Source organism: Bactrocera neohumeralis, unplaced genomic scaffold (assembly GCF_024586455.1).
Source record: "Bactrocera neohumeralis isolate Rockhampton unplaced genomic scaffold, APGP_CSIRO_Bneo_wtdbg2-racon-allhic-juicebox.fasta_v2 cluster09, whole genome shotgun sequence".
Classification (NCBI taxonomy): domain Eukaryota; kingdom Metazoa; phylum Arthropoda; class Insecta; order Diptera; family Tephritidae; genus Bactrocera; species Bactrocera neohumeralis.
Window position 1 is genome coordinate 16,484,559 of NW_026089622.1, and position 22,085 is coordinate 16,506,643.

The 22,085-nt window shown below is 40.4% G+C and overlaps 1 protein-coding gene and 1 pseudogene across 1 annotated transcript; one reads left to right on the forward strand and one right to left on the reverse strand.

Moving 5' to 3' along the window:
* Nucleotides 1–45: 45 nt before the first annotated feature.
* On the reverse strand, nucleotides 46–150 carry LOC126764771 (small nucleolar RNA U3; annotated as a pseudogene).
* Nucleotides 151–16,235: 16,085 nt separating this feature from the next.
* On the forward strand, nucleotides 16,236–21,498 carry LOC126764636 (uncharacterized). The gene is made up of 4 exons (XM_050482298.1): nucleotides 16,236–17,996; nucleotides 18,118–19,899; nucleotides 20,053–20,242; nucleotides 20,876–21,498. Exons 1-4 carry the CDS (start codon nucleotides 16,236–16,238, stop codon nucleotides 21,496–21,498), a joined length of 4,356 nt encoding a protein of 1,451 aa, XP_050338255.1.
* The last annotated feature ends 587 nt before the right edge of the window (nucleotides 21,499–22,085 follow it).

The following is a 22,085-nucleotide window of genomic DNA, read 5'->3' on the forward strand; positions in this document are numbered from 1 at the left end:
CATTTCTAATATGCCACAAGACAAAATTAGAAATGAACTTCTTAAACCTCACGCTGTCAGATAAAACGATATACCACGTCATTGAGGGTCGATTTCCAATAAATGTAAATGAAGACTAACTACAGAAATAATCCTGTAAAGTATAGCCTTAATTTTTCAACGGCCAACGCAGAGTATTTCAATAAAAGGGCACATAAAATAGTTGAGAATTCGCAGAAATGAAAGACAAAGGAAAGCAAAAGCAGTATAACTTCAATAATGAACAAGCATACAATCATACATATGCGCAGCAGCAGGAAGGAAAGAGGTAACAATCGGCGATCCATTGTATATTTCTTTCATGCATAACCAAACCATAATTAGGACAACGCAATTCAAGTGTCAATGGTGGTGTTGGTGGTAAGCGCTTCAAAAGTGACGACGAGCACGTAGGTTAGAATCCCAACAGAATTTATTTTAAATTGAATATGTCACCAACCAAAAATTGAAACATTGTTCTACAAAAACAACAACAGCATAAGCATGGCAAAATTGTGTTGTTGGTAGAAAAGCCGAGCTGTGCCGAAAGAAACGAACAAGCGATTGCCGATTGTCACCGCTTCGCTTGCTGCTCGAACATCTTCGCAGACAAGGTTGCGTAGATTCATATTGAGCAAGGTTGCGTAGATTTATATTGAGCAAGGTTGCGCAACCTGAATCTATCGCAACCTTTTCCGAACTCGTATGAGAAGTATAACTTCAAAAATTTCAACCGCCGAAATTAAGAATTAATTTAATTATAGTTTATAATTTTGAAATGTTACTCGTTAAGAGTAGATAAAATAAGTTTTTTTGATGTTAAAGAGTGGGTCTGTTAGATCAAATATGCTGGAATGAGAATTGAAATCATGACATATACGGCGGAATGATTCGTTTAACTCAAAATTGTTCTAGAAAATTTTAAAAGTAAGGGTCTAAACTGCCTGTAGAGCGAGTGGGAATGTTAAAATTAGTAAAATATTATAATATTATACCAAGCATCTCCCTACGACTAGCGAGTGTCGGGAGATTTATAAGTTTTAAACGGTTAGTGTAAGGGGGAAGATTTAAACTGGAATCCCAATGCAAATGATTTAAGGTAAAAAGTAAAAATTGTTTTTGAACGGACTCTAACTTATCCGAATGGACTTGGTAACTAGGATTCCAAACCACAGAAGCATACTCTAATATAGGCCTCACCAGAGATGTAAAAAGAATTTTTGTGGTAAGCGGATCTCTAAATTCTTTTGACTAACGTTTAACAAAACTAAGAGCGCCTTCAGCTTAAAAACCGTGGAAGATGCGTGAAGATTAAAATTGAGTTTGGGGTCCATAGTTACTCCCAGATCAACAAAACTGCATACTTGCTCCAACCTAAAGTTTTGTATTGGGTATGAAGTAGGGTCTACAGCTCTACATGAAAAGCACATCGTTTTGCATTTTTTAAGGTTCAATGGCATGTCATTTCTATCACACCAAGAAACTAGGTTGTTTAAGTCTGTTTGCAACTGACTCCTTTGACTGTTTGAAGTATACGTTTTAGAAAGTTTTACATCGTCCGCATATAATAAAACTTTTGAAAACTTAACAACAGATGATATGTCATTAATAAATAACAAGAACAGAATTTGAGGAACGCCTGAAGGAACATTGATTATGTCAGAAAAAGTATCGTTAAATATGACTTGTTGAATTCTATTACTAAGATAAGAAGCAACCCATTTTAGATATATTGGTTGAAAACCAAGAAGATCAAGTTTATTCAAAAGAATTGAATGGTTTACTTTATCAAAAGCTTTACTAAAATCTGTGTATATGTATCATATGTCTTACAAATTCTAGCAAATTAGTTACTGTAGATTTCTCTTTATGAAAAACGTCCAGAAGGTTATATCGTCTGTTATAATTGCTTCAAAAAGTAATGAAAACGCAAGTGAAATAGCAATTTTTTAAGAATAACTTTTTTTTTTAAAAAAAACGTAAAATTTTTAAATCTCATCGGTTCTTTAATAGTGGAGAGATCCAAATGTTGTCTTCCATGTCGTATGTTATAATTGCTTCAAGTTTAGAGATGAATTGTTCTCCGAGTTTTCCCTCAAAATGCAGACAACTTTGCTATTCCCCAGCATAAAGTTTTCAATAGATGATCTAAATCCACTCTTATGTAAAGGAATTATAAATGACCTTTTCCGTATCGATGGAAATAAGCGTTGCATAAGAGATGAATTAAATAGTTTTGTTAGGCGTTGGTATATATATTTGGCACATTTCTTAAGAAAGCATGAGGGAATCATAGCTGGGACATAATTGTAGGATTGTTCTAACATATTTAAATGATACAACACGTCTGCTTCGGAAAAAGTAGTTGCATTAATGACAGAAATCGGACATAACTTGGGCTGATGGGGAACATTTTTTGGAGATTTTGGAGAGTAATTAGACCTAAAGAATTCAGCGAAAATATTAGAAATGGTGTGATTGTCACTAGACATACTAGACTTACATTTCATAGCGGACGGAAAATTAGAAATCCTGCGTTTGGGGTTGACGAAACCATAAAACAATATTGGATTACGTACAATATTATTATACTCTCGCAACAAAGTTGCTAAGGAGAGTATTATAGTTTTGTTCACATAACGGTTGTTTGTAAGTCCTAAAACTAAAAGAGTCAGATATATATAAAGAGTCAGAGTAGAGTTGAAATCCGGATGTCTGTCTGTCCGTCCGTGCAAGCTGTAGCTTGAGTAAAAATTGAGATATCATGATCAAACTCGGTACACGTATTTCTTGGCTCCATAAGAAGGTTAAGTTCGAAGATGGGCAAAATCGGCCTACTGCCACGCCCACAAAATGGCGGAAACCGAAAACCTATAAAGTGTCATAATTAAGCCATAAATAAAGATATTAAAGTAAAATTTGGCACAAACTCTACAGAGTCATATCCTTCAGGCATTTCCATATACAGTTTAAAAATGGAAGAAATCGGATAATAACCACGCCCACCTCCCACCCCCATACACAGGTTATGTTCAAAATCACTAAAAGTGCGTTAACCGACTCACAAAAAACGTCAGAAACACTAAATTTTACGGAAGAAATGGCAGAAGGAAGCTGCACCCAGCCTTTTTTTTAAATTTAAAATGGGCGTTGCGTCGCCCCTTATGGACCAAAAACCATATCTCAGAAACTATACTGATCGCATAGCTGAACCGAAAACAAAGGTCTTTTGTATTATTATGAGCAAAGTTGGCTATGATTTCGATGTTAATTTCCAAAGCAGGATGATACGAGTCCTCTGGCCGAACCAAAGGATCACATCGGACAACAGAGAACATTGAAGCGTTATCAACGTAAACTAGATATAAGAGCTTACCAAACTCATTTGAAATTAAAATAGTTTGATTAAGACCCAACTGCGACATTTCATCTAAGAACTCGTTAAAACATAAGCGAGTACTAATAGGAATGGTATAATCATCAATAGATTTCCATGATACGCACGGTAAATTGAAATCTCCCAAAACAATCATGGAATCAGTATTATTAGCCATTGAGAAAACATTTTTTATTAATGAAGCATGCTGCATATATACAGATATGTCTGAGTGAGGCGGTATATAAGATAAAGTTAAGCAGATATGGCCACTATTAGCGCAAATACTAATGCACTTAAATTCTATGAAGTCTGCATGTGGAACATCGACTTCCTCAGATGGAATTGAAGAATGAACAGCAAACAAGACACCACCTCCTTTTCTGTTCAGCCGGTAATATCTAAAGATTTAGAATTCGCTGTTGAATATTACATTATCAAAAATGTGGGGCTTTAGTTAAGTTTCTGTGAAAGCAATGATTTTAAAGTTGCAATGAATGCTATTTAAATACAAATCAGTAAGTTTTGTATTAAGCCCTCTAACATTTTGGTAATAAATAATCAGCGAATTATTGTTAATTAGGTTTTTGTATCCACGGATTTCTTGGCATTTTAGTGATAACTACAGGGGGCGTATCACGTTTGTGCTCGAATTCGCTCACAAAGACCCCAGGTGGCCAGAATGAGTTGTCAAGTATCAATTGAAAATTGTCAGCGGAGACGTCGATCTTAAACGAGGAAATATCCCTGCTGTATTTGAAATTAAATTTACGGATGTCTGTGTCTACCGTTTTTAATTTCGACGAGATATAACTTTTTATATCATCGACTGTGGTATCCGCAGCAAGTCTCGAGATAAAAATTGCCTTTTTCCGCGGTATTACAAGTAAGTTTTTAATAGCTGACTTGGAAGTATTTGGAGGCGGATCTTGAGAACTTTTCCGCTTACCGTGTTCAGTAACACTTTTTTCTGTGTCCTGAGCAGACGGAACCTTCCTCTTGAGGACAAGGTGATGCAAGATTGATGAGGTCAATAGTAGGTGGGGGCATTATTTTTAAGGAAGAAACAGTGGTATCTTAATCAGACGGACGTTTTCGTTTAGATGTAGGTTTTGGGTTCTCTTCCCTCACATTTAGGCATTGAAATGATTGAAACAACGTTTCATAAGATAAGCAAGATATAATAATCGATATAAAACGTTTCATTTCCCCCCCACCAGTGGTAAGGAATGACAAATCTTTGTTGAGTTTAAACACGTGTTCAAAATTTTCTTCATTTTACACATTTTTAATGACGCCTCGCAAAAACGACAAAGTAAATGTAGAAGAGTGTGTACAAAAATATAGCTTTTGAAATGATTGTTTAACATCCGTTTGAAGCCAAGGAGGCCTGCTAGTTACTTAGAAAGTTTCTAAATAAAAGAATAATCAAAAGAATTTTAAACTTCAAAACATTATTTAACTGTTTAAATGAGTTAAGCCTCCCCCCACTCTACCTGGGAAAAACTGGCGTGCCCTAGCAAGACACACCTCAATACACCACAGCCGATTACACCATAACACAACACTAACTCAACTCACCACACCTGTACACCAACCCACTCAACAAAAAGGATGGACAACGGGATGGCAGATTCATACTTTATGCATCGTTACATGCATCCGTGCTTACATTCGCATTAAATTTTTTCGTCTTTAACACTCGCCCCGCCCGCTTTTTTAGAATTTCGACAACAACGATCTGGCGCGCTATCTACCTACGTTGTAATATGTATACTCACATTTATCCGGGTGTGCACAGTACGTATTTTGATTTAAAACATACCACTTGTATGTACCCAGAATGGGTACTCTTTAGCCCTGGAGTTGGAACTATCTCTCCTGCGACAGAATGACCGTGAACGGAGAACGGCTTCGATTTGTAAAGTAGAGAATTCTTCATAATTAATTTGAAGCTTTATGCAGCTGATTTCCATAACCCACCCATATGAGGCGCGCATAGATAAATGCGATAAGAGCGACCATTGCCTTTTGCAAGTGTAGGTGCATTACTGTATCGCATTAGGCATTTGGTGATCCCTTAACGTTAATTTTGAGTTGTCCCATACTGTATTTTTCGACTTTTTGGAAAATTTTTTATATGTAATATTTAAGTGCGTATGCACTAACTTGACAAGTAATAGTGCCTCACCGATCAAGGATTGCACAGGATTTTTTTTTTTATTATTGGCGAAAGCCATCCTGCGTGGTCGAAAATTTGTATATGTTTTTTTAATATTGGAACTATCAGAGGTAACTATTTTATTTTTTATAGTAATTGGTGGAGTGGTGGAAAATGGTGGCTTGGGTGGCGGTCGTAGGACTTACCGGCCATTATTTGATCGAGTAGTTGTGGCATTAGAGAAGTGCTCACAATACTGATATTTTATAGCCTTGTTTGTTATTGGAAATTTCCTTAACTTTTGCAATTTTCTTAATAGTGAATTAAGGTATTTGCCGTCAACTTGAGTTGGTATGGTGGTAACTGGTATTGTAACTAGCCGACTTTGTGTTTCGCTGTGCAGCATTTGAACTTTTTCTGCCTTTGAGCAACATGGTGTCTCTTGGCAATTTTTTAGAATAGTGGATTTCGGGATTTTCTTTTGCAATTAAACCCGTGGTTCTTTTTGTGTAAGCGCTTCTTCGGAGTGAGTTGAGATATCTGCTGTAATGAAGCATTGAATGGGGTATTTTGTGACAATACAAGCAATTAATTTGCTTTTGCAGTTTTTATATGAATGACAGACAATTTGTGCAAAGTCTTTTTGACTTGACAAAATTATTTCGTGAGTTAATCTTTAAGTTGTTAAACTTCTCGCAAGATTTAGTTCGCATAACGTTTGCCTTTTCTGTTCGGATGTGATTGATTGCGTTTTGTAAATGTTTCTGTTTACATTGTAATTGCTTCTAGCTTAAGGCCTATTAAATCTTCAATTTTGGTTGTGTTTACTGTTTTTAATTTTGACTATTTTTTCCTCTACCCTTTCCGCTATTTCATATTGGATAGTTAGAAAGTCTTTCATTTGTTGCCTCGTTGGGCACTTTTTCCGTGATGAGAGCGATTGCTCCCATAAAACTAACGAAATTTCTGGTAATACTGCGGTACATATGTATGTTTACCAGACTAGGATCCCAATTGTCTGTGGGAATATTTTGTGTCGATAGAACCGGAAAAAGATTTGAAACAGTGGATACTAGTTTGATGAATTCTACACTTGTTTCTTTCTTAATTTTTGACAAGTTCATTAGTGTCGTTACTTGTTTATCGACCAGCTTTTCGTATCTCGCTATTATAGCTTCCCAACCCAACTGGAAATTATCCTTATTTAATGCGAACTGTTTTACTAGGTGGATGCTTGAACTTGCCTCTTGATATTGTTGGATTTTTAGCAGCTCAACTCTCGGATGTGGAGTAGGTTCTATTGCTGTTATTAGCTTTAACTGATCGGAGATCAAAGTTTTTGTTTCTTCATATTGGTCTAAGCAGTTTTCATAAAAATCGTAAGCCGATGATTATAAATCATGAGCCACTTGGAGAAGAGTCCACAAAATTGTTTAGGTTTTGGCTTTTTATTTCTAATAACGATCCAGAGTTTTCATGAATGACATAAATTTAATAACCATTTTGGATTTATTTTAAAATATCCGTTAAAAATTTTAATTTTGATTTGACTGATTTAAATGAAGCAATAGGGTATTGCTTACAACCGAATATTGTTTTAGGTAAATAGAGTTTTGAATTTCGATTATCTTGCTTTTATTAATAACGTTTGTTATTCAATTTCGACAGAATTAATTAATTTTTTTTGCTGTATGTTTACTTAATTAATATTTCTAATGTCTGAATGTTGTGTAATTAGGTACACCCTAATACGTTTTTTTTTTGTTTTTTTTTTTATGGCGAGATGTAAAAAAATCTTCAAAAGACACTGTTGCCCTTACAACAGTAGTGTGGAACTTTACCCCACTAAAAAAACACATCTCAATAACGACACATAGCTTTGGTGAAATGCCCTGCGGAACCACCGATTAAGTATTACATCGCAGAGCAAGCTAAGCCTATTGACTATAACATCTCAGGGATTTTCGAACTGGTTTTGGCTGTTTGCCTCGCTATATCGCAGTCGTTCTAGTCTTCGCTGCTCTTGAATAACCTTAGCGGCCCAGTGCTTAACATGGTTCCACACCTGCTTTGACCGCAGCATGTGTGGCACTATGTTATCTGGCATTATTCTTTCAGAAATTTCCGTTTCTAAAAATGTCCTATCCTCCTCATATTTTGGGCAATGAAAAAAGATATGTTCGGCATTTTCTTTTCCATAACCACAAGATGAGCATATTTCTACCTCATCATGGCCATATTTGTGGAGGTATTCCCTAAAACAGCCATGACCACTTAATAGCTGCGTCAAGTAAAAATCAACGTCGCCATGCTTTCTGCTAACCCAGGTCTCCACATTTGCAATCAACCTGTGCGTCCATCGTCCTTTAAGCGCTGAGTCCCACATAGATTGCCATTCTTTCAGACTCTGCTGTCTTTCTTCCTCGCGCTCTCTAGCTGTTAGGGGCCCCCGCTACTTTTGCTTTTACTGTACACTCTCTCTAACTCACTAGGCATTATTTCAGGTGGCATTATGCCTGCAATCACTCCTGCGGCTTCGTGAGACACCGTACGGAAGGCGCTGGCAACTCTAAGCGCACTTAACCGAAACAAGGACCTTACAGGTTTCGCATACGTTTTTTGTTTTAGAGCATTAGCCCACACTGGTGCTGCATACATGACTATTGACTGAGTCACTTTTGCCAGTAATAGCCTTCGGCTCTGACTTGGCCCGCCTGTATTAGCCATTATTCGACTTAAAGCCGCATTAACTCGCGCCGCTTTTTCACAAGCCTTCTCTATGTTTGTTTTATAGTTCATCCTCGTATCAATTATTACGCCTAAGTATTTTAGGAATGACTGTGACGTTATTTTATGCCCGTCAATATCCAAGGTGACGACCTCCACTTTCTTCCTGCTAGATATGAGCACTGCTTCAGTTTTCTGTCCTGCCAGTTGAAGCTTCGCTGTTGTTAACCATCTATTTATTTTTTGTGCAATATTGCTGCATAAGTCCTCGATTTGGTGCAGTTCTTTTGCTACGATTGTCACCGCTATATCATCCGCATACCCTATTATTTCCACTTCTTTCGTCGAAGGATTCCATCATAGAGGATGTTCCATAGGAGTGAGCCTAGCACCGATCCTTGTGGTACTCTACCAGTAACTGTATACCGCTTTACTCCTTCATCCGTATCATACAACAATACTCGGTTCGAGAGGTAGCTATTTATGATACGCAGAAGAAACGTTGGCGTTTTAAGAGCCTCTAGTGCTTTCATTATGTGGGCCCAACTAGCGGAGTTGAATGCATTTTTAATGTCCAGCGTGACAACGGCGCAATATTTTTTTGGAACCGTACATCCATCTAGTTCCCTCGATGGCTTTGTCTGCAATTTCGGTGACTTTTTTGATTGCGTCAATTGTCGAGCGTCTTCTGCGAAAGCCGTACTGTTTGTCAGATAAGCCCTTTACTTCTTCGAGGTGTTTTTCTAGCCGATCACTTATTATCCGTTCGACGATTTTACCCATAGTATCGATATTACACAGGGGCCACTTGGGTCACCTGGCGGCTTGTTTGGTTTTGGTTTGGGAAGCAGAACCAAACGCTGCATTTTCCATTTATTCGGGAAGACTCCATCCCTCAGGCACTTATTGAAGAAGTCCGTAAAATATTTGGGTTTGACTTTGATGGCAGTTTTTAAAGCCCTATTTGGAATGAAATCCAAACCAGGTGTTTTTGCGTTACCAAAACGTTCCGAAGCTTTTGCGACTTCATTGTCATCCATAAAAACTGGAGGCTCTAACCTATCTAGGTCTACTGTTTGCGTTTGTTGTTTTGGAAACAGAGTCTCTACTATCTCCTTAAGTAGTATAGGGCAGGTCGGCATTTGTCCTTTGTCACCTCTAATCTTTGTCATTACCGCTTTGTACGCTCCATCCCATGGATTTTCTTCCGCTTTATCGCAGAGTTCTTTGAAGCAGGCAGCCTTGCTTTTCTTGATTGCTGCTCTGAGTTCTTTCCGTCTTGTTCTAAACGTTTCGCGTAGTCGCTCAAATTCCAAGGTTCCTCTACTTCTTTGGTATCTCCGGCGGATTTTGTTGCAGTCACTTCTTAAAACAGCAATTTCACCATTCCATCAGTATACTGGCTTTCGGCTGTGGTTGTATTTTTTCCTTACCAGTATACTGGCTTTCGGCTGTGGTTGTATTTTTTCCTTACCATAGCAGCATCGCAAGCTCTGCTAACATGGTCAGTCAATAATTTTGCATGTTTATTCGCGTCATTTGAACTGCTTAATTTTTCGTCCATCATTATTTTAAATAAGTCTTCATCTATTGATTCGTCTTTCCATCCTCTACTTTGATCTTTTTTTGGCCACCCAGTTCTCTTTTGGCATTTATTACTATTACAAGTGTCCATTATTATCGCTTGGTGCTCACTATGTGTGTATATATCACATATTTGCCACTTCGTCTTTCCTGCTAGGGATCTACTCACAAACGCAATGTTGATTATGGAACAATATCCATTTTTTTCAAACGTATTCTTGGTTCCCGTGTTTAACAGCACCACATCAAGTAACGAGATCAAAGCAAGGCATTCCCACATTGACTTGTTTTTCTGCTTCCCCATTCCAGAGCCAAAGCGTTGAAATCTCCTGCAATTAGATTCGGAGTTGTTGTTTGGGCATCTCTAACAAGTTCGTCAAGAATTTTTTTTTCGTACGCTTCTAGCGATAAACTTGGTGGCAAGTAACAACTATAGATGTGGGTACCACAAACTTTTGCTCTAGCATAAAACGATCGGCTAGTCAGTGTTCTTTCTTGCACCGCCTTATCGCCGCAGACCCATATTGCCACTTTTGCTGTGCTATCTGAGACCCATGTTCCTGTCTTTAGACTTTTGTATTCTTCTTCTTCTTAATTGGCGTAGACACCGCTTACGCGATTATAGCCAAGTTAACAACAGCGCGCCAGTCGTTTCTTCTTTCCGCTACGTGGCGCCAATTGGATATTCCAAGCGTAGCCAGGTCTTTCTCCACTTGGTCCTTCCAACGGAGTGGAGGTCTTCCTCTTCCTCTGCTTCCCCCGGCGGGTACTGCGTTGAATACTTTCAGAGCTGGAGTGTTTTCATCCATCCGGACAACATGACCTAGCCAGCGTAGCCGCTGTCTTTTAATTCGTTGAACTATGTCAATGTCATCGTATATCTCGTACAGCTCATCGTTCCATCGAATGCGATATTCGCCGTGGCCAACGCGCAAAGAACCATAAATCTTTCGCAGAACTTTTCTCTCAAAAACTCGCAACGTCGACTCATCAGTTGTTGACATCGTCCAAGCCTCTGCACCGTATAGCAGGACGGGAATTATGAGTGACCTATAGAGTTTGGTTTTTGTTTGTCGAGAGAGGATTTTGCTTCTCAATTGCCTACTCAGTCCGAAGTAGCACCTGTTGGCAAGAGTTATTCTGCGTTGGATTTCTAGGCTGACATTGTTGGTGGTGTTTACGTTGGTTCCAAGATAGACGAAATTATCTACAACTTCAAAGTTATGACTGTCAACAGTGACGTGAGTGCCAAGTCGCGAGTGCGACGACTGTTTGTTTGATGACAGGAGATATTTCGTCTTGCCCTCGTTCACTTCCAGACCCATTTCTTTTGCTTCCTTGTCCAGTCTGGAGAAAGCAGAACTAACAGCGCGGGTGTTGAGGCCGATGATATCAATATCATCGGCATACGCCAGCAGCTGTACACTCTTATAAAAGATGGTACCTTCTCTATTTAGTTTTGCAGCTCGAACTATTTTCTCCAGAAGCAGGTTGAAAAAGTCACACGATAGGGAATCACCTTGTCTGAAACCTCGTTTGGTATCGAACGACTCGGAGAGGTCCTTCCCGATCCTGACGGAACTTGTGGTGTTGCTCAACGTCAGTTTACACAGCCGTATTAGTTTTGCGGCGATACCAAATTCAGACATCGCGGCATAAAGGCAGCTCCTTTTCGTGCTGTCGAAAGCAGCTTTGAAATCGACGAAGAGGTGGTGTGTGTCGATTCTTCTTTCACGGGTCTTTTCCAAGATTTGGCGCATGGTGAATATCCAGGTCTAAAGCCACACTGATAAGGTCCAATCAGTTTGTTGACGGTGGGCTTTAATCTTTCACACAATACGCTCGATAGAACCTTATATGCGATGTTAAGGAGGCTAATACCACGGTAGTTGGCGCAGATTGTGGGGTCTCCTTTTTTATGGATTGGGCATAGCACACTTAAATTCCAATCGTTGGGCATGCTTTCGTCCGACCATATTTTACAAAGAAGCTGATGCATGCTCCTTATCAGTTCTTCGCCGCCGTGTTTGAATAGCTCGGCCGGCAATCCGTCGGCCCCTGCCGCTTTGCTGTTCTTCAGGCGGGCAATTGCTATTCGAACTTCTTCATGGTCGGGTAATGGAACGTCTGCTCCATCGTCATCGATTGGGGAATCGGGTTCGCCTTCTCCTGGTGTTATGCATTCGCTGCCATTCAGCAGGTTGGAGAAGTGATCCCTCCATAATTTAAGTATGCTCTGGGCATCGGTGACTAGATCACCTTTGGGGGTTCTACAAGAGTATACTCCGGTCTTGAAACCTTCTGTAAGCCGCAGCATTTTTTCGTAGAATTTTCGAGCATTACCATTGTCGGCCAGCTTATCAAGCTCTTCGTACTCACGCATTTCGGCCTCTTTCTTTTTCTGTCTACAAATGCGTCTCGCTTCCCTCTTCAACTCTCGGTATCTATCCCATCCCTCACGTGTTGTGTTCGATCGTAACATTGCGAGGTAGGCAGCCTGTTTTCTCTCCGCTGCGACACGGCACTCTTCGTCGTACCAGCTGTTCTTTTGCACTTTCCGAAAACCAATGGTTTCGGTTGCAGCTGTACGTAAGGAGTTTGAAATGCCGTCCCACAGTTCCCTTATACCGAGTTGTTGACGAGTGCTCTCAGAGAGCAGGAGTGCAAGCCGAGTAGAGAATCGTTCGGCTGTCTGTTGTGATTGCAGCTTCTCGACGTCGAACCTTCCTTGTGTTTGTTGGCGTGCGTTTTTTGCTGCACAGAGGCGAGTGCGAATCTTAGCTGCAACAAGATAGTGGTCCGAGTCGATGTTAGGACCTCGGAGCGCACGCACATCTAAAACACTGGAGACGTGTCTTCCGTCTATCACAACATAATCGATCTGGTTGGTAGTTTTTCGATCCGGGGACAGCCAGGTAGCTTGATGAATCTTCTTATGCTGGAATCTAGTACTACAGATAACCATATTTCGGGCCCCGGCGAAGTCGATCAGCCTCAACCCATTTGGGGATGTTTCATCGTGGAGGCTGAATTTACCGACCGAAGTACCAAAGATACCTTCTTTGCCCACCCTGGCGTTAAAATCGCCAAGCACGATTTTGACATCGTGGCGGGGGCAGCTCACATAAGTGCGCTCCAAGCACTTATAAAAGGCATCTTTGGTCACATCGTCCTTCTCTTCCGTCGGGGCGTGGACGCAAATCAGCGATATGTTGAAGAACCTCGCTTTGATGCGGATTGTGGCTAGACGTTCATTCACCGGAGTGAATGACAGTACTCGGCGACGAAGTCTCTCTCCCACCACGAATCCCACACCAAACTTCCGCTCCTTTATATGGCCACTGTAGTAAATGCCACAAGGACCTACTCGTCTTTGTCCTTGTCCCGTCCATCGCATTTCTTGGACGGCGGTGATGTCAGCCTTCATTTTCACGAGGACATCAACCAGCTGGGCAGCGGCACCTTCCCAATTAAGGGACCGGACATTCCAGGTGCATGCCCTTAAATCGTAGTCCTTATTTCGTTTGCCGTGGTCGTCATAAAAAGGGGCGTCTCTCATCCGAGTCTGGTTGTTACTGTTCATTGGGGGTGTTTTTTTACGTGGCGGGTCCCAAACCCAGCGCACAACCCTATGTAGGGGATATTTCGCCTTCTCACTTTAGCTCGCCTTCGAACGGATGTTCGTAGGCTACCCAGAGGATACTTGGTCAAAGACGGAAGTAGTGAGCTGCTTGAGTCATATGTAAAAGAATCGTTTCTGGCCACTCCCAAGTGAATGGCGATCAGAGAACTTTCCTCACTTGCGTGAACTTCTACACATGACTCCATCCTTTTGTATTGCTCGCATATTATTGCAACATCTATTTTCTTATCGTACACTGTTTGTTTTAACAGTTCCTGCGCTGCTTCGCAGTGATTTAAGTTTAATTGGAGGATTTTCATTTCCTATTACTGCTTGCTGCTAGGTAAACTGGACATCTTTTACTGCCGATTTGATGATTTGTATTCGGCCTTCCATGGATTTTGCAGGATACACAAAATGGTTCCTTCACACATGCTTTAGCAAAATGTCCCTTTTCTCCACACTTCATGCAGCATTTGCTTCTGTCTTCTGGATTTGTGCACTTGCCAGCTATGTGGCCATATTCGAGGCATCTATACCGTCGCACATTTTCGTGCGACCTGGCCCCACAACATGTTCTATGCTCTCCCAGGCCATGTCATACGAAAATGTGCGACACAAAAAAAAAAACCGTTATAACTGCAAAATTAGGGACCAAAATAAAGTCGCGAGTAGTCAAAACCTATTTTTAGGCACTAAGAAACAAAAAAGAACAAAAGTAAGTTGTTGGCCTCAGGTGACCAAAATTGTTAAATCACATTGCTACTGAACGATCAAAATTCTAAAAAGGCTTTGGCAGCCAATGTGTTAAATGGATCAACTCGCTTGTTGTATATAATCCTGCTTGTTTTTGTTTGCCAAAGAACAAGAGGTATTGCCGGATAATTGCCAATATGGACTTAGAATATGTGTTTGTACAAATGGTATGTATTAGTATGTATTTTCAATAGTTTTTACAAGTTATGTATATTTTGTTGAACTGTTTTTTTTTAGATTGTTTTTTGCATGTATGTAAAACGAGTACAAATATTTTTACTTCGCTTTACCGCTGCGCCTAATTTCTTTTTACCACCCCTAGTGAGTATATAACAAACCATTGCCAGTTAGCCGTTAATAGTTTTCACTCAACGGTTAATAACTTTCACTCAACTGGCAATGGTTTCGTTGAAAACTCCCGCGTAGCAAGCGAGCCTGCGAGTCGCGCACTTTCACTTTCTTTAGCGATCGAAGCAATCAAGACGTCGTCCACCGGCCATCACAACCAGCATCATCAAAAGCACAAACCAAAAGTAAGTAATTTTTGGTAATCAAGATTCAATAAAGAACTAACACTTTAATTTACTATATTAAACACAAACTTTGTGGTTTTATTTGCTAATACAATCCCATTTTTTCCTGTTTCATATTCTCAACGATCGACGCATCGTCCGCGAGTGACTCGTCGAACGTTCGAGATATATTCATGGTCCTTCGAGCCGGATTTTAATCGACTATATTTCACAAACCAGCAAGCAAGTTTTTCAACACCACACCAATTGGGATTCACGAGGCGCCACAAACCACCAAGCAAAGTTTTTCAACACCACACCAATTGGGATTCACAAGGCGCTGCACACCAGCAACTCTTTTTTAACACAATACACTTCACACCAACTCAGGCAAATCTAAGGTACGTGATTGCTTTAATATCACTTGGATATAAATCGTTAAAAAAAAAAGGAAACAAAGTCGTTTTTTAATCGCATTTTTAATATTGGTGACAATTATAAATCTTTATATAAGAAAAGTGACAAAGTGACTAGTGTTTTTTAGTGTTTTAGTGAAATAATTGCAAAAACAAAATAATCCGTAAGTGCACGGTTACGTTTACCGGATTTTGTGCGGTAATACTTTTCTCATACATTTTTTCATAAATCACTTACGGCACTAATTTTTTGATTTTTCTCAATTTTCGATTTTGTGCGGTAATACCTTTTTCACATATCACTTACGGCACTAATTTTTGATTTTTCTCAATTTTCGATTTTGTGCGGTAATACCTTTTTCACATATCACTTACGGCACTAATTTTTGATTTTTCTCAATTTTTCGATTTTGTGCGGTAATATTTTTTCATATATCACTTACGGCACTGATTTTTGTTTTTTTTTTTTTTTTCACTGAGACACTGCACTTTTTCACTTTCAAACACTTTTTTGTCACAAACTGATTTTCGTTGGCGTATCTTGGGTGGCGAGCCATATAAAGTGTTGCATATATATACATACTTACGTACGATTACACATATATTCTCGTTTTTGGTTGGCAGTGGTGTGCTGCAACTCACATATATATTAAATAAAGTACAATAAGCCAGATATATTGCGATATCGGCTACTAGTTGAAAATTTTGTTTGCTAAAATATATCCAATAAATCAAGTATTATTGACGAGCCAGATATATTCCGATATCGGCTACTAGTTAAAAATTTTTTTTCGTTTGCTGACTTATATTCAATAAATCATATATTATTGACCAGCCAGATATATTGCGATATCGGCTAAAACAGTCAAAAAATTTTCTTTATTCTATTTTCTTGTTTGGTTGGCAGTGGTGTGCTGCAAATAAAAATTTACAATAGTGGGGAATTATTTTCAAAGCGATTCCCATATTCTTTAGGCCAAAGTCTGCTCAGTCTTGAGTATTACTATATTCCTTTAAATTTAAATTTGAATTTTCAATTCTTCTTGTCACTTATACCAACACCATGGAAGCTTTCACGCGCCTAGTGGACTACGTTGTCGAATACGAGTCTGAATTCAGTGCTGCATCAAAGGACATCTCGAAGAACGCTCTTGTGATGCAACAAGACGAGCTGAGAGAGATGTGGTGCAAAGCGAAAGCTGCCCATGACGACCTCAACAGCAAAGGGGACATGTCTGCAAAGGACTATGCCCTTATTAAAAAAAAATTCAAGCTAGGTGGTCAATGCTACATACGTTGCATGGGGGCAATGAAGGATATGTCTGAGATCCTCTCAACCCCCAAAGACACAGAAAAGTCTGCTGAGGTAGACAATAACCACTCCCTTCCGCCTTGCGATACCGATGTTTTCAAAGGGGACTACCTTTCATGGCCAACATTCCGGGATATGTTCACGGCCGTATACATCAAAAGCAAGCGCCTGTCACCTGTTGAGAAATTATACCATCTCAACAAAAAGACTCAAGGGGAAGCGAAGGTTATTGTGTCTAAATGCCCTCTTACCAACGATGGTTTTGCGATGGCATGGAAGGGTTTAACTGACATGTACGAGAATGAGCGAATTCTCGTCGAAACCCAAGTCGACATACTGCTCGACTTACCGTCAATCGACAAAGAGTGTTCCAGTTCGATAAAATGGCTACAGCGGGAAATCAACAGCTGCATCTCCTGCCTGACAGCCAATAAAGTGGACATTGGGAACTGGGACCCAATCATAATCCGCATATGTTCCAAGAGACTGCCACAAGCAACATTAGCCCTGTGGGAACAGTCTGTAAAGAACAAAACAAAAACGTCAAAGTGGGAGGAATTGGACAACTTCCTCACGGATAGATACCGTGATTTAGAGGCAATAGAACGTGCCAAGAAATCGTCCAATTCTGTAAAGCCTGTCAGTGCACCCACACAGAACAAATACAACAACAATAGCCATCAGAACAGACTCGGCGCCTTCCAAGTAAGCGTTGAGAAATCAACATGTCTGATGTGCAAAAGCGCAGATCACAAATTAAGATCTTGCCCCATGTTTCTTAACATGGCACCAGCGGACAGGATCAAGTTCGCTAAGCGCAACAATCGCTGCATCAATTGCCTCGGCTTTGGGCATTTAGTGTCGCAATGCACCAGTGCATTCAACTGCAGCACGTGCCACGCGAGGCATCACACACTCCTACATGTGAGGACAGTGCAGCCTAGCAGCCAAAGAGGCTCATCTACGCCATCGGACGAGATTCCGTCTACGTCCAGGCAAGCGCAGCAGAAACGCAACTTCAATGAGTCGAAAGGCAAGCCAACGACTCAAGTACAGTCGTGCTTCGCTAACAGCGACAAAGGTGTCTTGTTAGGAACGGCACAAATAAGCATAAATTACAGCGGCGTTACTTATGCCGCAAGAGCACTCATCGACTCCGGGTCAGAGTGCTCTTTCATCACAGAAAGGCTGAAGCGCAGAATCAACTTGCCAGTGCGGAAGATAAATGCCCAGGTGTCAGGCATCAACAACACCGTATCTGCGCAAGTGAAGGAATCATGTTGTGTCGAGTTGCGGTCACCAATAGACCCACTTATATCGATCACAACGAACATGATGGTTCTGCCGAAATTAACGGGAAACTTGCCGACTTGCCATATTAGCGCACTAACTCGGCAGGCTTTCCCAGATCTCACGTTGGCGGATAAGAGGTTCTTCGTCAATGAACCCGTGGACGTCATACTCGGTGGTGACGTCTATCCCCAGATTATGCTGGATGGCATACGCAAGAACGTGGGGATCACTTCTTGCGCAAGAGACAGTGTTCGGTTGGATAGTCACAGGGCGTGCTAATACAATTAAGCCAACCAACACTTGCGTCTCTTATTATAACGAAATATCGCTGGAAAAGCAGTTAGCTTCGTTCTGGGAATTGGAAGAGATCTCCAAGGAAAAGAAATTAAGCGAGGAGGACAGGTACTGTGAAGAGCTCTATAAAGAGACAACGAAGCGAAATGAAGACGGGAAATACGTTGTATCGCTACCATTCAGGAAAGACTATCCGGTCAACATTAGTCTAGGTAGTTCCTTAAAGATTGCGTACTCCCAGTTTTATCGCAATGAAGCTCGTTTGTCCAGAGACGAGAACCTGCAAAAAGAATACAACAGAGTGTTAAACGAATATGTTGAGCTGGGTCATATGGCAAAGATACATACCAATCAAACGGCCGACTCTAGTAACAACTATTACCTGCCTCACCACGCCGTAAAAAAGGAAGAGAGCACATCGACAAAGGTGCGTGTGGTGTTCAATGCATCGCAAGCCTCTTCAAACGGCACTTCGCTGAATGACATCCTTCTCCCCGGTCCAGTTCTTCAGGCAGATTTGACCATATTAATTCTGCGATGGCGTTTATTTAAATATGTTTTCAATAGCGATATTGAGAAAATGTATCGCCAAATCCTATTGAAAGCTGATCAAACGAAGTACCAGCGAATCGTTTTCCGCAACCATCCGACCGAACAAACAAATCTTTTTGAATTGAAGACGGTAACGTTCGGAATCAACTGCGCTCCTTATCTGGCAATAAGGACGTTACTCCAATTAGCTGACGACGTTGAAAGCTCACTACCAGTAGCCTCAAACATACTCAGGAAGTGCATGTATGTTGATGATGTCTTAGCAGGTGGACACTCTGTAGAGGCTGCAATTAAAGCTAGAAATGAGATAAAAACAGCATTGGAGTCGGCAGGTTTCCCATTAAGAAAATGGACAGCCAACTGTGGAAGAATTTTACAAGGCCTTCCAAAAGACCACTTGCTAAACAAAGAGTTTTTAGACTTCGAAGACACAAGTGATGTCAAGGCTCTTGGGATAAGATGGAATGCACATACGGACTTCTTTTATTTTAAAACAAAACCAATACTCAGCCCAGAATCATATACAAAGAGAGCTATTCTCTCAGATATCGCCAAACTGTTTGACCCATTAGGATGGCTAGCACCGATAATCGTCACAGCCAAAATGATAATGCAACATATTTGGTTGGAAGGAACACAATGGGACGAGTTTGTATCTCCTACCACATTGGATCGTTGGCACACATTCATGGATAACCACAGGTATATAAACAACATTAAAATTCCACGATGGGTCCACTTCTCGCCGACGGACGATGTGTCCATTCATGGTTTCTGCGATGCATCAGAGAAAGCATACGCAGCAACGGTCTACCTGCGCGTAAGGACAAGCAACGAAGTTTTCGTCAGCCTACTATTGGCAAAAACCAGAGTAGCGCCTGTCAAAACTATCTCTTTACCGCGTCTGGAACTGTGCGGCGCCGTATTACTGGCCGAAACAGTTGAATCTGTCGTCAACAACCTGGAGCTGACTCATCTTAAACTTAAACTATGGACGGATTCGACCATCGTTCTCGCATGGATTCGCAAGCCACCATGTTCATGGTCAACGTTTGTATCCCATCGAGTGACAAAGATTATAGAAAAGGTTGGCAACGCAAATTGGAATCATGTCGATTCAGGATCTAACCCTGCAGACTTAGCCAGTCGGGGACTTATGGCACAGGATTTGGTGGAAAACACCTTGTGGTGGCAGGGACCTTCTTGGCTGCAAGAAGATCAATCCAAATGGCCATTACGACAAAATGACTACGAGACGACAATAGAGGAAAAACAGGTACGTGTACATGCTTGTACAACAATACAGGGGGATTCTAACGACATCCTTGACCGTTTTTCGAGTTTGCCGAGAGCTTTGAGAGTGTTATCATACGTTATGAGATTCTCTCAAAGAACTCATCCAAACACAAAGGCTTCTTTTCAACAAAAGTCTTGCTTAATTTCATCCGAAGAAATTAAAGCAACGACAAAACGTTTGATAATAAATACGCAGAAGCAGAAATATGGTCAAGAGTATGGTTGTCTGAAATCCGGTAAGCCCATCGATGCAAAAAGTGAAATCCTCTCTCTTAATCCATTCCTCGATAAAGATGAAGTGTTGAGAACTGGTGGCCGTCTCGGTGCGTCTCTCGACTTGTCATACAATGAGCGCCATCCAATCATCCTTCCATACAACTGCGTATTGTCTCGTCTAATAATCCATTTTATTCATCAAGTCTCTTTGCATGGAGAAAATCAGCTGATGTTACGGCTAACGCGGGCACAGTATTGGATTCCAAGGGTGAAAAACTTGATCCGATCCATCATCCATAACTGCAAGACGTGCACGATCTTCAAAAAACGCGCTCAGACGCAACTTATGGGTGCACTTCCGTCCGAACGATCCACATTTTCACGCGCTTTTACAAATACGGGGGTAGATTTCGCGGGTCCGTTCGAAATAAAAAGCTACCGTGGAAGAGGATGCCGTGTATCCAAAGGGTATGTCTGTCTGTTTGTCTGTTTTACAACAAGGGCCATCCACCTGGAGGCCACTACCGATTTATCAACACAGTCATTTTTAGCAGCTCTCTCTAGATTCGTTTCGAGAAGAGGTTGCCCTAAGAATATTTATTCGGACAATGGTACAAACTTCGTTGGAGCATCAAGATCCCTAAGGTCCGAACTTAAAGCCTTCATAGCCGATGCTCGCAACAATGCTATCTCAAAGTATAGCCACCAAGCTCTTACATGGCATTTCATACCTGCTGCAGCTCCTCATATGGGCGGACTTTGGGAAGCAGGTGTGAAAAGCTTTAAGAGTCATTTCCGCAAGATTGCGTCTGGGCAAAAATATACTCTTGAAGAGTTCAACACACTCTTATGCCGAATTGAGTCTTGCCTTAATTCGCGACCATTAAGCCCAGCCTCAAACGAACCTACTGATTTGGAGCCACTTACTCCAGGACATTTTTTGGTCGGCGGACATCTGATGGCCCCACCAGAACCGGATATAAATGAAAGCAGTGCCTCTATCGTAAATAGATGGCAAAAACTTAAGGCCTTACATCAATCCTTCTGCAAAAGGTGGAAAACCGAATACCTGAATGAAATGCAGAAGCGTATTAAGTGGAAACATTCCAAAACAAATTTAAAGACAGGTGACCTTGTCGTCATCAAAGAAGACAATTTGTCACCGAACGAGTGGAGATTGGGTAGGATTGTCAATATACACCCAGGTGCTGATACCCGAGTGCGAGTAGTTGACATTATTACTGAAAAAGGCCAAGTTACAAGACCGCTTGCCAAATTGGTCTTACTACCACCCTACGAGGAGGAAAACGAGGATGCACACCCTACTCAACACAACAGTTCCCTAGCCACATCGAAAGCCTAGCTTTCCGATACACTTACTACCATATAAATATTGCAAATTCCACCTGACAGAAAATCTTCGAAAAGAGAAAAGAAAAAAACCCTAGACCACTAGTCGAAGTTGGCATTTTTTAAAGCAAATTTACGTTATTCTAATTAATTGTGCATGTATTTATTAAAATAAACAGATTTTATTTTGAGGAAAAAATTTTAAAGTTTTACTACTTTTTTTATTGCCTTTAATTGTAATTTTGAAATATATCGTCTGCATTCCCTTGCACGTATTTTTTTTTTTTTTTTTTAATAATATTATTGCTAAATCTTTTAATTGATAGAATGAACGATTCATACGACTCTATTTTACTTTAAATAACTTAATTTTGGTTTTTCGTTTCGTTACTTTTTTTCCGTTTTGTAATTACTATATTGTAATTAAATATAGTCTCTTAACTACCATGTAACGAGAATTTCAGCATTGAGAAATACATCTACTTTATATCGCAATTTACTTTCAAATAAGTATATGCTTAAATATCCGCGATTTTTGAAGAAAATTTCAGATTTTTCTCAATAATGGAAGTACATAGTTCTACGCAGCGTATGTGTTAC

Excerpts from the sequence above, each read along its gene's own strand:
- LOC126764636 (XM_050482298.1), top strand. The coding sequence starts at position 16,236 with ATGGAAGCTTTCACGCGCCTAGTGGACTACGTTGTCGAATACGAGTCT. Across the intron at positions 17,997-18,117 it reads TGGATGGCATACGCAAGAAC|TTAGCTTCGTTCTGGGAATT; the intron begins GTGGGGATCACT and ends CTGGAAAAGCAG. Across the intron at positions 19,900-20,052 it reads CGACAATAGAGGAAAAACAG|TCTTGCTTAATTTCATCCGA; the intron begins GTACGTGTACAT and ends TTTCAACAAAAG.